At 40.9% G+C, this 15,831-nt stretch overlaps 1 protein-coding gene across 1 annotated transcript in view; it reads right to left on the reverse strand.

Annotated features, from left to right (window-relative positions):
• DNAH8 (dynein axonemal heavy chain 8) overlaps positions 1-11,281 on the reverse strand; it is a 326,150-nt gene extending 314,869 nt beyond the window's left edge. The window contains exons 1-3 of the mRNA XM_089918797.1: positions 10,279-11,281; positions 5,144-5,638; positions 4,900-5,034 (exon numbers count right to left, since the gene is read on the reverse strand). Of these exons, the coding sequence (XP_089774923.1) occupies positions 4,900-5,034; positions 5,144-5,593 (585 nt within the window). The 5' untranslated portion in view covers positions 5,594-5,638; positions 10,279-11,281. The remainder of the gene's footprint in view (positions 1-4,899; positions 5,035-5,143; positions 5,639-10,278) is intronic.
• Positions 11,282-15,831: the final 4,550 nt, after the last annotated feature.

Raw genomic sequence — 15,831 nt, forward strand, 5'->3', positions numbered from 1 at the left:
TGGGCCTCCACTTACCTAACCCTGCCTCACAGCATCTTATAAGGATAAATAGGTGAGTCCAACTGGAGGTAAACATAAAGAATTATTGTTAAGAGAAACTACTCTTTTTTTTTTGGCTGCACTGGGTGGCTTGCAGGATCTTATTTCCCTGACCAGGGATTGAACCTGCGCCCCTGGCAGTGAAAGCACAGAGTCCTAACCACTGGACCACCAGGGAATTCCCAAGAGAAACTATTCTTAAAAGTTGATTTGTGGAACAGTAAAACTTGCCTTATTAACTAATTGTTTTGTTTGACCAATTATTTGAGTAATTATATTTTCAGCAATTATAATTTGACCTATATTGTAGCCAAACTAATATAAAAACAAATTAATATAATGTCTTCCATATTTATGAGCATGAATTTAATTACTTATGAGTCAGTATAATTATCTTTAGTAAGTAGATATCTAGGTCACATAAACAAAAACTCTCACACATCATTAGGGAAACACAAGTTTACTGACCCCCCTTCACCTAGCCCTACTGATTTCATACATAAGTGTCTCTCTTGGGCAGTGGGTTTCTCTTCACTTACTGACCTATTCCTGTAGGAAGTATCTCAGGTCTGGCAAAGCCTCTCACCCTTGGACAATGGTTCTCAAACTTTTGTGTGCATCACAGAAGCAACTAGGGGACGTCTTAAAAATAAAGAATGCTGGACCCAAGGATTTGCATTTTTAAAAAGGTCCAGGTGATGCTGCTGCTGTTCCTGGGACCACGTTTGGGAACCACCACCCTGGGAGATGAAATGGAGCCACGGAGATGCGCAAAATTCTATCCCTTCATTTTCTACTCTTCCATCTCACACGTAAACTTGGCTCTCTTGCATAATTACCACCTAAAAGATACAGAAGCTGTCAGCATAGCTATTCTTGCCCAGTTCCACACTTTCATGCAGTATGTGACTTCTATGACCTATCAGCTTTGAATGCATCCAAACTCTCAAAAGTAGACTGCATGACTGTGATAAAAAAAAAAACTCAATATCAAACGTAATGAATTCTTGTCTTTTAGACATGTTGTACTCCTGAGGCCAGCAGAGTGAAAACCATCGTGGGCCGAAATCATGACTGCAGTTAAAAATTCACTTATGATACGTAATATTTTACAAATACTTCATCTGAGCTTCACCACAACCTTGCACTAGGTAAGGTGGCATTATTATGCCCCTCTTGCAGAAAAGAAAATTAAAGCTAAAAAGAATTTGAGGGGACTTCCCTGGTGGTGCAATGGTTAAGAATCCGCCTCCCAATGCAGGGGACACGGTTTCGAGCCCTGGTCCAGGAAGACCCCACATGCCGTGGAGCAACTAAGCCCGTGCGCCACAACTACTGAGCCTGTGCTCTAGAGCCTGCGAGCCACAACCACTGAGCCCATGTGCCACAACTATGGAAGCCCATGTGCCTAGAGCCTGTGTTCTGCAAGAAGAGAAGCCACCGCAATGAGAAGCCCGCGCACCACAACAAAGAGTAACCCCCACTCGCCGCAACTAGAGAAAGCCCACGCAGCAACGAAGACCCAACACAGCCATAAATAAATAAATAAAAAGAATTTGAGAACTTCCCTGGTGGTCCAGTGGTTAAGACTCTGTGCTTCCATTGCAGGGGGCACAGGTTCGATCCCTGGTCAGGGAACTAAGATCCCATGTGCTGTGTAGCCCAGCCCAAATAATAATAATAATAAATTAAAAATAAATAAAAATAAAAGGAATTTGAGTGAAGGACCCAAAGACACATACCCACAAGTGCAGAACCTGGAACTCCAGATCTGCTCTCTTTCCACAGAACTGTGCTGCTGCTGTCTTGCCTTTGGAAAACACTATCATGTAAGCCAGGAAAGTAATGTCTGTGACTATCATGAGCAGCGCTGAATGAAAGTAGCAGGAACACACGAAGTAGCAAAAGCTTGAATGCCAATGCGGCAGAAACCTCTGTATTGGTTAGGGTCCTGGCAAGCAAAGGAGTCGTAACAAAGAGGCTCTGAAGAAACCTAAAGAGGCTACTTCTAGAGGCCAGAGCAGGGTAAGGGAAGCTGTGGCACTAGCGGCAACACAGGACTAGCAACAGAGGAAAACCAGTACCACCTCAAGGCCTGGAAGGGAGGGCGTTGGGGGGAATGGGGTAGCGGGAAGCAGGGTGAGAGCTGGAGCTGGGGGAAAGGGACTGCTCGGGAGGACACTGGCAGAAACGTGGCCAGGTGGGGAGGGATCAGGCTTCTTTCTCTTCTGCCCTCCAATCTCCTGCTGGTGGCTCCCAGAAGCCGAGCCACATGGAAACCAGAGGATGAGGGAGCCCATGTGGTAGATTCCAGAAGGGTCAGCCTTCCAGGACACAGAGCAGGGTGGAGCACAGTCGGGAATGGATCTGAAGGCAAACAAAATAACCACCACCTCTTCTGTTGTCTACCCTCCTGCGGAGCCTTTAATGACCTGTTTTCACTCTGGATTGTGCAACAGGCCTCACATAAAAGAAAAACTTTTCCATACACCCAGTTACCTAAACAACCATAACAAAACATACCACCTCTTGCTCCAACTTCTTACTCACCCATCCACTAATCGCGATGCCAATTTACTACATGTTCTTGCTCTGTCCATGTAATCAAATGAGCACAGATTTTGACATTGGTTTCCATCCTAGATGTACTTACTATCTTCCCTCCACTGTGGCTTTGCAATTCACCAGCAACTCTTAAGGAAACACCTTTCCTGGTTTGACTCTTCCCTTAATCCTTGATTTCCCATTCCTTGCAGCCTAAGCAGTGTCTGGCCTGGTCCATGATAGCCTTAAAGGAAGAAGCTAACCACAAAGACCCAAAGTCCAAGGCACGCCCCAGGAATGACAAATGGAAGGGTTTGCAGGCATTGGGCACTCCCACTTCCTGGTCAGCATGCTAGCCAGTGAAAGAGACTTCCTCCAAGTAGAGAATGCCAGCCCAGAAAACCAGGTGGCAAATACTTAAGGGTGATAATATCACCTCTGTAGATACTCATCTCCCCAGCTTAGTCCTAGCAGCAGTCTTCCTCTGAAGGCACTGCCTAGTCCCCACGTCTATGCCTAAATCTTTTGCAGAGCTAGTGGGATTCCAATTGTGAAGTTAGCCAAATATGTGGCCTTGAAATTTTCAGGTGCAACAATGTTGATTACCTATATGGTTTCTTCCCTAACCAAGCACAGGAATGGTCCTTGGGACAGGCTTGAAGCCTGGGCCTACTGAGAATCACATTTTTTAGAAATTGGCCTTCCCTTCCTCTCTTGGTCATCTGCTCAGTGATGTGTGCAAGGTTGTTTTGCATCTTCTACCTAGAGAATAGGCAGACACATAACCAGAGTCACCAGAGGAGTCAAAATAGTAGAGAAGGGAGGCCAGGAGAGATGAAAACAAATGAAAAAACAATACAAACAAACAAAAACAATTGAGAGTGGCAAAGAGAATCCTGTTGCCATTGGGTGGTATCATCCATAGCCAGGGAAGGTTACAGAATTTGTGAGGCCCAGTGAAAAATGAAAATTCAGAACCACTTGTTTAGAAATTATTAATAATTTTAAGATGGCAACAGGAGATCATTTATCCAAGGGTAGGGCCCTTCAGCACAAGGGCCTACTCAGCTAACAGCTCGCATGCCCGTGAAGCCATCCTTAGCCACACGCACATTCCCACAGGGAACTTTGGTGACCCGGGAAATCATCCTACTTCCAGTTGCTTGCTGTGGCACCTCTTGTTTTATGTACACATCTCCAAGGTTGTCTATCATTTGCCATTAAAATAGCTCAGAGCTATTGATCTCTCTGCATCAATCACATGCCCATGTCACTGTAACACACTAAGGGAACAAGAAAATGATCAGTCCCATTCAACTGTCAGGGGCCTGCCAGTTCTAAAGCTTTATAAGGGTCCTGGAAGAAATGAAGGGCAGACAACTTCCAGAACTTGGTAACATACTACATCGAGCAAGGGAGAGGCTCTTTTAGGAAACATTCCACAGACTCTTCGCTCCTAGAGCAAGCTAAAGAGTTTTGCCCAAGTTCACTGGGCAAGAACAGGGAGTATGGACCCTGATAATGGCAACCTCACCACAATGCCGCCCCCATTGCAACTCTCTCACCCTTGCATTCAGTGGGACGATCAGCTCACCACCAGCATGTACCTGCTCACGGGTCTTGTAGAAGCTCCAGCCCAGGTCACTCCTAGACTTGACAAAAACTCAAGCAGCTAAGAGTAATTTTGTTGAAAATTTAGAACCTGAGCTATAAGGAAGCTATGACAGTGCTTCCGGGAACCGCTATCAAAGTCACAGTTTATCATACATTACTATAATTAAGGTGACCATATAAATTCATCATCCAAAACTGGGACCCTTTTAGGAGTGAAAGGAGGAACTGTTAATAATTATGCTAGAAAAGTAGGCATAATCCAGGGCTCTCCCTGGCACGCAGAGACGCACGGTAATCACCTCGTTGTTTTCGACTATATTCATGCAGTAGTCACTGTTCCCTAGCTCTATTGCTGCAGTTTGTTTTTCTACCCAAATGATTTGCACGTGTAGTTTATATAACCCGTACTTTTAAAATATCACTCTACCTGTGTTTGACCATCCCTCTAACCTCTGAAGCCATTTTGAGTTAGAATCTTAGCTCATTTCTAGTTGCCAACTCTTTTTTCCCTTTCCTCCACAATAGTAGGCCAAACTAGAAATATCATCCAATTGGCTATAACTATGTAAAATAAAGCTTCTTCTCTATTCAGTTAAATCCCAACCTTCTCTTTCTAAATGTTTTGTTGTTCACAACGATTCAAGTTTCTTCAACCAATCACTTCTCAAAGAGTAATTAAAAAATAATAAGACTTAAACTTACAGATGGGCAATCCAAAATTAACTCTTCAACAGTTGTTATGTCCAGGCCAAGCTTTGCTGATAGAATTTCAAATATATATTTGTATGAAGGGTCAATTTTCATTTTTCGGTTTTCCCTTGCATCTCTGAATCTTGCCTAAAGAATGAAAACCATGTGTAAAAATTGTAATTATGAAGAAAAATCACCAAAATATTTCATTTCAGATAAAAGTGACACTTAATAAAAATGGTATTATAAGCAAAACCTGTCTCTCTTTTAATGTTTCCTGTAGATTTGTAATGCCACTCATACTTCGGAGATATCTGGATGATCTGCGGGAAGACTGAGAGAGCACATCAGAAGGCACTGATTGAACCAATCGTGGCGCAGGCCTAGGTCGAACCCTTCTCAGATCTGGGTCATCTTCATCTGGCATAACTATCCTTTCATCAGAAGGAATGAGATTCATATAATCACTTAAAGAGGAAGTAGGACCTTTTTTGGAAAGAGAGACAGTATCTTCTTCAGATGCCTCTACTGGGAGGGGAGGGGCCTCTTCACTGGAAGGAGGAGGAGCCTCTTCTTCCGGAGGTGGGGGAGCCTCATCTCCTGGATCCGGAGGGGCAACATCTTCTGAGCTAGGAGGTGCTGCCTCTCCCGAAGAGGACGGGGCTTCTTCTTCCGGAGGGGGTGGGTCACCTTCTTCAGCGCTCATGTTATCCACTCCTTCCACCTGCAGAGCACCTTAAAACTTCAAAACCTAGGATTATAAAAATTTTTTTTAATTGTTCAATAAATTGAGTATGATGTATTAATTTATCCCTCCCATTGAAGCTAGACAGGTAGCAAAATTATGTTTCTCTCATACTGCATTATCTAAAGAAACTAAGTTTATAGGGCTAGAGAGAGAATTTTTTTTAAAGTGGGACAGCGTGTGCAGGCGCGCACACACACACACACACACCTACACCTACACACCTCTAGGGTCTTTTTCAAACTATAAGTAACCACTGCAATTGATGGGAGGACACCTGTCCTCAGGTATGGAAAAAGGGCTGAAAAAAGATTGAGAGCGACTGTACTCCAGGACCAACTGGTGATCAACACCAGGATACTTATCCAAGAGATCAAGCAAAGAACTACATGGACTGAAATGTTCCTTGCTTGGGGGAACTCTGCTACTCTACAATTCACCAATCAGACACTCAACTGTCCAGCCATCTCATCTATATGAGCATAACCAGGACCACCCAAAAAGCATAAAACATACTCTTGGAAGCCAAAATGAATATCCCAAGTCCAAACATAAAATTCATGCTAAAATGTGATTGTGACTATTTACTGAAGCAACGGTATCATATGAAGTATAAATCCAACCTACCCAATCAGAAAAGCTCCAATTATAAAGGAGTGTGGAAGTTATCATGAGCACATAACAAGGAAAATTAGGGGGCACCAGTGGAATGGGACAAAATGTTACTTACAGAAAAAAAAATCATATTTAGGACAATAATCAAGCCTCCATCAAAATAAATAGGAGTTTGGGATATGGCTAAGATCCAGAAACCAGTATAACAGTAAATATCTGAAGAACAAAAGAACAAATTCCAAAGCAGACAGTTCAAAAGAAGAAGATAAAGAGGCTTTCTAGTGAGAAATTCTGAGGACACTGGTGCAGACCTGGCCTAAGTAAGACGGTGCTTCGTATGAAGGGACACCAGCAGCCCTCCATCAGACAGAGATAGCCTGTAACCTGCACCTGACATCTGCCCTCACCAGGTTTTCCAAAGGACCTATAAACAGCTGAAATTGTTTTCTTTGATATGCTAAGGTTGGCCTATTCAAGAACAGAAAGACCCAAACTGACCTTTTAGCTGCCAGCTAACCAGTTTACCTACCCACACCCAAGATGTCAAACAAGGACCAATGTTCTCAAACTGTCTGAAGTATTTTTTTTCTCATCCCTCTCTCCTCTGTCTTTTATAAATCCTGGTTTTTGTCTTTGACTCTTGGCCACAATCTAATGTCTAGCTTTTTCACACAAGAGAAAATTTGCTTGGATAGTAACTAAGTAAACGTCTCTTGAGTTATTATTGGGCACAATAAAGATCTACAATACCCAGGAGTTGTGTGTGCATTACATTCTTACACTTGAAACTGGCCTAGAGGAGTTGGTTGTGCCATCTATAATAACTCAAGAACAATTATGATGATACACATTAGTCGAGTCCTATCAACTACCTGTCACTCTGCTCAAATTTATGCTTTTGAATTCTGCCAAACAATTTACTTTACTCCATAAGAGAATCGTGCCTTCTCTCAAAGGATATCAACAGGCATTGTTGTCTGGTTTCTGAAACGAAAGCAAAATTTACTTTAATTTCAATAAATGGTGAAACACATGTACTGACTGAGCTCAGTAGGGCCGGAGAGCTTCTCCATAGGCAATAAATGCTCTTTCTAGAGACACACAGTTATTTAAGCCAGTATAAAGCCACTATTATTTAAGCCATCAAGGAAAGACTAAAGTTGAATCATGACATTTTGTTTAAGAAATCAAGGGAGTATACAATAAATCTTAATGAGTTTTCCATCTAAAAATGACAACTATTTCTTAAGTGTTGGCACAGATTCACAGATTAAATTTTCAGAAAATGTTATTACCCAACACAATTAATTCCCTGGAGATTCCAGATAGTTAAGATTCATGGCACATCATTTCAGAACTAGAAAATAAACCTTAGAAATCACCTAGCTTAACTCTCCCTTTTTACTGATAATGAAACTAAGATCCAGCACAGTCACAGATCTTATCCAACTGCACACCCAATTGATCTTTCTAAACTTCAGATCATATCGCATCACGGCCCTATTTAGTTTTGCCCCCTTGTTCACCTAGCTCTTTGTAATCTTTCAATGAAAGGATATTAAAAGCTAAAAAAGCTTAAGGTAGTCCTGAATAACATCAGTTAGGTTAAACAAAATCTATGACTAAGGTCAGGCTGAATCGATAGGCTTAGAGAAGGAAAATTGAAAGCAAGTAAAAAGGAATGGGAAAAAGAAGGAAAGAAAGCTGAAAATAAGACAAATAGAGTGTAAAGAGAAGACAAAAACCCGGAAATCCTCTCCCTCCTAATCAAGAATTCCCCAAGTTTATAATAAAATACACTGAAAGAGGTCATTGTGAGTTACTCTGCTCCCATGGTAATCTAATAAACATAGTCGATAGCCTCAATTCAGGTAAACATATTTAAATATAACATACATATACTTTCCACCTCTATGTGTGTCTCCTTACCTCAGTTTCCTTGGGATTTATGTGAAGCTGTTTAAGGGGGTGGTGGTGGGGGAAACAGCATTTAATTTCTAAAACTTATTAGAATACTCCTCTCGGAATATATGTTTTATGTAAAGAGTTCAATTTATGCTCTGTGAATTGAGTGCTGACATATATATCTCACGCTAAGGACAGGATAAGCTCTTATTTTGTGAACATAAAGAGTCTTTATGGTCAGTAGTCTGTACACACCGACAATACGGAAAATGATAACAAGGTTTTAATTGCTATCATGACTGAGAAACAAGTAATTTCTAAATAATTTGTTACAGTTTACATTTTTAAAGCAAATCATATACCTCAGACTCTCAAAATAAATAAATTACTACTGCCATTTTGGGGAGATTTTGCTTAAGGAAGCTATAGAATTCTTCCTCTGATGAAATCATTTGAGATGTTTTTCCTACATTGTTTTCAAATGTCAAATCATAGTTGGCAATGTAATGAACTCTAAATATAAAATGTCAGTTTACCACTCCCAAAGACTGATGCAATTATTTAACTGTAACTTAGAAAATGTACACAGCTGTTTTATATAGAAGAATTCCTAAAAACTGTAGCAAAAATTTTAAGATTACATAGTTGAAATGGAAAAATTTTTAGTAAATATAAATTACCTTACTACATATACACATTCACATGTTTGCATATATGCAACATGTTTGCAACAGCATAAAGAAGAAAACAAATACACTTCCTGGAAACAACCAAAATGTTCCTTAATAAAGGATGCATTAATTGTACCGTAGTACACTGTTCAATAAAGTTTTAATTTAACATTAGCAATAAAAATAATGAGGTAAAGCTATATATACAGATGTAGAAATGTCTCAATCACATATTGTTACATGGAGGAAAAACCAAGGTAGTACAGTGCATTGTATATCAACTGTATAAATTTTTTAAAGTGTATGTAGGCATATACATGGTATTTCATCTATTCTAAGATGCACACTTTTAAGAAGGTTTAACTGGCAACCTTTTTTCCTTTCCTCACATCTTTTTCTTTATGCTGTTACATATATGTAGTTTCCATCTATGTAATTGTATAAAATTATAATCAATAACAGTTTAGATTTAATAAAATGCATTAGAAGCTTTCCAGGAAAGATACACAATGAATTATGAACAATGATTACCTTGAGTAAAAAAGGCCAGATAAGAGAAGCAGAGGAAGAGCTGTACTTTTCAATTTGATAACTTTATGGTTTTTAAAAAAGTATAATCATGTGCGAATTTTACTCGTATAATATGTGTTTATACAATAACACACAATATGTGTTTATATTTTTCTCCTATGTATCTTAGGACTTAAAATTTAGAACCTAAATTTCCCTCTGAATTTTAGAATTTAAAAAGATTACTTCGGCAACGAAGGGGCGGGTCTTTACTCCAAGCATTCACGCTTTGCCGGCTATAAGAGCACAGAGGGGATGCAGGATAAACACCTTTTCGTCTTCTCCTCCTCCCCATGTCCTCCCCGGACAACTTGCTGCCAAATACAATCATTTTAAATTCCCACCACCCCTTTTCTTTAAGTTCAATTTTGGAGGTTCATTGGACGTCCACAAAATCATTCCTAGTCATTTCCAGGAGCAAGTTGCCATTTCAACCACACCCCTTTCTCTTGTGCCCATCTCTGTACCCCTATCCCTTCATGATGACTAAGGGGTCTCTGCGTGCTTGGCCGCTGTGATGACATACACAACCGAGAAGCCCCTCCAAAGCAAAACGCACAAACGGAGGTGGGGGAGCGGGCAGACTGTTAAACACACACAGGGTGGTCAACGTCAAGAAAAGGTGAATGAACAAAGGGCTGAAAGAGACTAGAAGGGAAAGAAACTTCTGGAAAAAAACGACAGAGATGATGACATTTGACTTGGGTCTGAAGAGCTGTCAGGAGAGGACGGGAGAGGGGACTCTCCTTGCAAGAAAGCAGGGAAAAGCTTAGATTGCTTAGGAGAAGTGGCAAATTTAGTGATGAGATTTCGGGGTGTAGGGGAGTGAGGAGGAGCGAGGAGCAGAAGATAAGCCTGAATGGCTAGGCCTTCTGTTTGTCTTACTTTTGAATCCTTAAAAGGGGGAGCGGGGTGTGGACTCTGTCAGACGTCCAACGAAGAGACTGGGATTCACCAAGGGCAGGGGCTGGCTGCGGGTTGTAGTCGGGTGGGAACTGGACAGCTTGGAGACATTAGCGGGGAGCTGGGGGGCAGAGGGAGGTAAGTAGGCCGGACCTCAGCGGGGCTGGGAATCCGGCTCTGCGCGGGTCTCCGAGGCGCACTCACCCGCCACTCAGCTCAGCCTGGCGACCCCGAGCGGCCGCGCAGCCCCGGGAGCTGCTCCTGCTCGGTCTCCGCGGCCACCGAGGCTCGGCCGTTGGGAGTCCGAGGCCAGCTCGCTCCCCGGCGCGTAGCGCGGGCTCCGCCGGGCTCTGCTCCCTGCGGAGCGTGGGGCGCTGGGACGCCGGCTTTCCCCACCCCGTGCCGTCCCCCGCGCGCTCGCGGGCCGGGACAATCACCCCACGAGCCTGAGAAGTGAAACACTGTTTAGGGGCCCCGCGGAAGGAGCAGCTGCCTAGAGATGGAATATTTCAGGGGGTGGGGACTTGGGAGGATTCCAAGGTAGGCTTTGAGGGGATTGGTACGGAAATGTCTTGATATGTAAAATAGCGTTTTCTATGACCTTTACGTTTTCTGAAGTTACTTCGTGTCTCACTAGAGAACATTAAATGTTTTCTTTTGAATCTGTTTGCTCAGAAACCTATGACTGGTAATATAGAGAGTAGAAGGACGGAAAAAAACGGACTACTTTTCAAAGTTTACACCCCCCCCCCCTCCGCACTTATCCAGGACTTTTTTTTTTTTGCGGTACGCAGCCCTCTCACTGTTGTGGTTTCTCCCGTTGCGGAGCACAGGCTCCGGACGCGCAGGCTCAGCGGCCATGGCTCACGGGCGTAGGCGCTCCGCGGAATGTGGGATCTTCCCAGATCGGGGCACGAACCGTGTCGCCTGCATTGGCAGGCCGACTCTCAACCCCTGCGCCACCAGGGAAGCCCTCCAGTACATATCTGCGTTTACCCCTGACGAGGCGTGATGGGTCTCCATTTTAATTAGGTGTTTATATATATATATATATATTCTGTGCTACCCAGTAACTCAATTAGTTCTGAAACTCAGATTGTGAACATGCTGTAGTGCTGGGTGTCCTCATTTATAAAATAAAATGCAGGAGATAAGATGATCTCTAAGTTCCCTTCTTGTTCCAAAAATCTATAACTCCGTGATGTTTGGTTTCAAGCCTTATTGACTGAAAGATGATACTATGGACAGAAATATAAACATCAAGACAACCCACTGGAAATGTCTAAATGTTGTAGGGAATGTGCAATTAAAGTACACAGATTATCAATATTTGTTGTTATAATTGTCCTAACATAGCCACATGATCTTATTATCAAATAACAATTTAAGTAGCCAGCCATTCAAGTAAAATATATATGAAATATATATAAATATATATAAATATTGAGTAACTATCCACAGTTCATTCTTTGAGCTTTTTTTAATGGCTGAAACAGCATACCTATACCCTGTTTAGTTGTCCATCCTATTTAGTTTGAAAAAAAGAAAAACTGACAATAGAGACCTAAGCAACTAATAAAACAAAGTTCATTAAGGAAAATTAACTCTACCATAAAAGTATTTTAAACATACTGAGTAGATTTCCTAATCTTAATTTTACTAACATACAAAACAGAACAAAAAACAAAACAGGTATGTTCACCTTGCAGTGGGTTGAATTGTGTCCCCCTAAAATAAGTCCAAGTCTGTTGTTTCCTGGTACCTGTCTGTGAATGTGACATTATTTGGAAATAGTGTCTTTGCAGGTAAACTTAAGGATCTCAAGGTGAGATCACCCTGGATCTACAGTGGGCCCTTAATCCTATGACTGGTGTCCTTAGAAGAAAAAGAGGAGAGAGATTTCAGACACAGGGAAGGAGGCCATGTGAAGACCCAGGCAGAGATTGCAGTTATGCTGCCACAAACCAAGGAACACATGGAGCCACCAAAAGATGGAAGAGGCAAGGAAGGATTCTCCCCTAGAGCCTTTAGAGAGAGTATAGTCCTGCCAACAACTTGATTTCACACTTCTAGCTTCCAGAATTGTGAGAGAATAAATTTTTGTTGTTTTAAACCACCAAGTTTTTGATGATTTGTTACATCAGCTCAAGGAAACTAATATCCCTTCTACCAAAAAGGAAACAATTCTAAACTCTATTTGGAATTTGTGTCTTCTAAAATAGTGACTATTCTAAACTATTCCTTCCCCACTATTGCTGTCTTTTCTTTTGTTTCTCTATGTGGTGCTTATTACTTTTAAGCTTTTAAAAAGTATATTATATATATTTAAGAGATACAGAGAGGTATAAAGAATAATACAACTATCCATTTACCCAACATCCAGCTTAAGTTATGAAACAACGTCAAAACATTTAAATCCCCAGTACATCCCTCCCATTTGGCTTTTTCCATTGTTGCTTAGAGCAAATCATGTTCTTGAATTTGGAGTTGTTTTTCCCAGGTACTTCCTGATGCCATTACTGGATGTATATTTAGCCCTAAGCAATACATTATATTCTTACAGAGTTTAAAACTTTTTTAAAAGTTGTATTGGTCATATGAATTCTTCTGCAACTTTTAATTATTTCATTTCTATTTGTGAGGTTTATCACTGTTGGAATATGTTCCTCAGATTCATTCATTTTCACTTATGTATATTAGTCCACTGTGAAAATAACACAATTTATTTTCTCACAGTTGGACATTTAGGTTTTATCAATTTTTTTTCTATTCAAACTTTGTCTCTTATACTTAGAGTGTAGGCATAATAGTCCTCTGGATATGTACTTAGTAGGATGTACTGTATTTAACCTTACTTAAATACTGTCAAATTATTTTCCAAAGTGTTTATAATAATTTAGGTTTCCACCAGCAAACACTGCTCCTCATTCACACCAACACTTGATACTGATACACTATGAATTTAAAAATTTTTGTCAATCTGAAGGGTATGAAGGGAACCTCATTTTTATATTAAATTGCATTTCCCTGTTTTCCAGTAAGTTAGAGCATTTTTTCATGTGCCTATTAGTTACTTGTGTTTCCTCTTTTGTAAACTGCCTATTTTTCTCTTTTGCCATTTTTTCTATTGAGTTACCTTTTCCTCATTGATTTGTAAGGGTTTTTACATATTATGGATACTGATCCTTTGTTGGCTATGTGTGTTGCCCATACCTTCTCCCACTTTGTGGTTTGTCTTTTTACTTTTTTATGGTGTGTTTTAGTTAAGGTATTTTTTCTTTTATATTTTGTGCTTTTACATCTCACTAAGAAATTCCTACCATGAATTCATAAAGATATTCTCTGATATTTTATTCTTTACATGTTTAAGTTTTACCTTTTCACTTTTATATCTTTAATACACACTTGGACTTCTGTTTTTCTTTATGGTATGAAATGGAGAAATCTGCTTTTTTTTTTTTTCATATAGATAAATGATGGCATCCTAGCACCATTCATTGAAAAAGTCATCCTTTCCCCAATGATCTGCGGTACTAGCTCTGATCTAAATCAAGTTTTCATGTGTGTACATGTGTGTGATAGTTGTGTATTGCTGCACAACAAATTACCCCAAAACTTAGCAGCTAAAAGCAACAAACATTTATTATCTCATAGTTTCTGTGGGTTAGGAATCTGGGAGTGGTCTAGCCCTAGCCGGGTAGTTCTGGCTCAAGGTTCTTACAAGATCAACTTGTTAAGGGGTCAACTGGGGCAGCAGTCATCTCAAAGTTCTTCTAGGAGAGGACCCACTTCCAAGCTCACTCATGTGGCTGTTGGCAAGCCTCAGATCCTCACTGGCTGTTGACAGGGGACATCAGTTCCTTGCTACATGAGTCTCTCCATATGTTGCTCACAACGTTTTAGCTTGCTTACCCTCTGAGTGAGAGATTGGAGAAAAAGAAAGTAAGAGAGAGATCCCAAGACAAGAATCACAGCCTCTACATAGTCTAACTCAGAAGTGACATCCCATCACTTCTGCCATATTCTATTCCTTAGAAGTGAGTCACTAAATCCATATTCATGGGGAGAGAATAACACAAGAGCATAAATACCAGGAGGTGGGGATCATTGGGGCTATTTTAGAGCTGCTTGCCACAGTTCCCATTTATTGATCTATACCAGTGCCATTGCCACATTGTCTTACTGTAGATTTATACTGTCTTGGATGGGTAGGTTCCCCTACTTTTTTTCTCTTTTTTTTTTGGCCTTGCTGTGCAGTTTGCGGGATCTCAGTTCCCCAACCAGGGATTGAACTGGGGCCACAGCAGTGGAAGTGCCAAATTCTAACCACTAGATCACCAGGGAACTCCCCTTATTTATTCTTCAAATGTGTCTTGTCTATTTGGAGCTCTAAAATTAGAATCTACAATCAGCTTATTCAGTTCATTGAAAAACCCATCAGGATTTTTATTGGAATTGCACTACATTAATGTATTAATTTGTAAATGAATCAGTATTTTATTATATTGAGTCTTCCTATCCATTTACATGGTTTATCTCATATACTCTGGGAAGTTCGCCAGAGGGGTTAGAGGAAAAACACAGCTTGGGATGGCTTTTCAATAAAATGTTTCAGACAAATTTCTTTTGTCTGGGCTTCCTATGCAAAAATTCAGCGGTAATGCACAGTGTGTTGAGGGCCAGTGTATTGCCTGAATTCCTTGGTTTAGCAGCTTTAAGGTCTAGCTCCATGTCCAAGTTCTGTAGTTGTAGTACATTGAGTTTTGACAAGATATCCCTCAATACGTTAGCACCAGGTATGCACAAAATTTCTGTTGAAACTCTATACTTCAGTTTGCACAGGAACTCTCTTCTTACAAGAACAGCATCCCTCTTCTTTTGGGGAACTGCTTTGCCCCCCGGTTCCAAGCAGGTGGCTCTAATCCAGGCTGTCAATTACTGTGCTCTGACCACAGGAGTAAGCACAGGTCCTAGTCTAGGCCAACAGAGGCTCCTCCCTGGATTTTATCAAAATTGGAATTCAGGGAAGAGGTTCACTCTTTCTCTGGTGAGAGGCTGAGAGGCTGAGAGCTCCAGGTTTCTAGACTAGAGGAGCAGTTATGTCTGACAAAATGAATCTGAGATGAAGAAAGAAGCTGAGATGAGAGATGGAGACATCTTGGTGGTGGCCAGGTGCCTGGTGCTAGATGCCTGGTGCGAGATGCCTCCCTGCCCCGCTTCAGTTTGATTGGGTGAGCCAATAAATTCCCATTTTGCCCAACTCCCTGAAACCCAAATTCCTGACATCCATCCATCTTTTTGCTAATTTATATAGACCATCCTATTCACTTAAAAACATTGTCAAATCTCATTCCCCATTCATTTATTAATATAAAGTCCTTTCCTAAATTATGGTTACAATGATCATGATCATTTAGTCTTTCAACAACAGGAAGTATTTATTGAGAATCTACTATGTGCCCGTCATCAAAGAACACAGTGATGACTAAGTTTTCCAATGAACACAATTAAAATATGTGCCTTAGCAAAATTAAC

Source organism: Delphinapterus leucas, chromosome 10 (assembly GCF_059928025.1).
Source record: "Delphinapterus leucas isolate spDelLeu-1000000601 "Yukka" chromosome 10, BTC_Dleu_Yukka2, whole genome shotgun sequence".
Taxonomy (NCBI): Eukaryota; Metazoa; Chordata; class Mammalia; order Artiodactyla; family Monodontidae; genus Delphinapterus; species Delphinapterus leucas.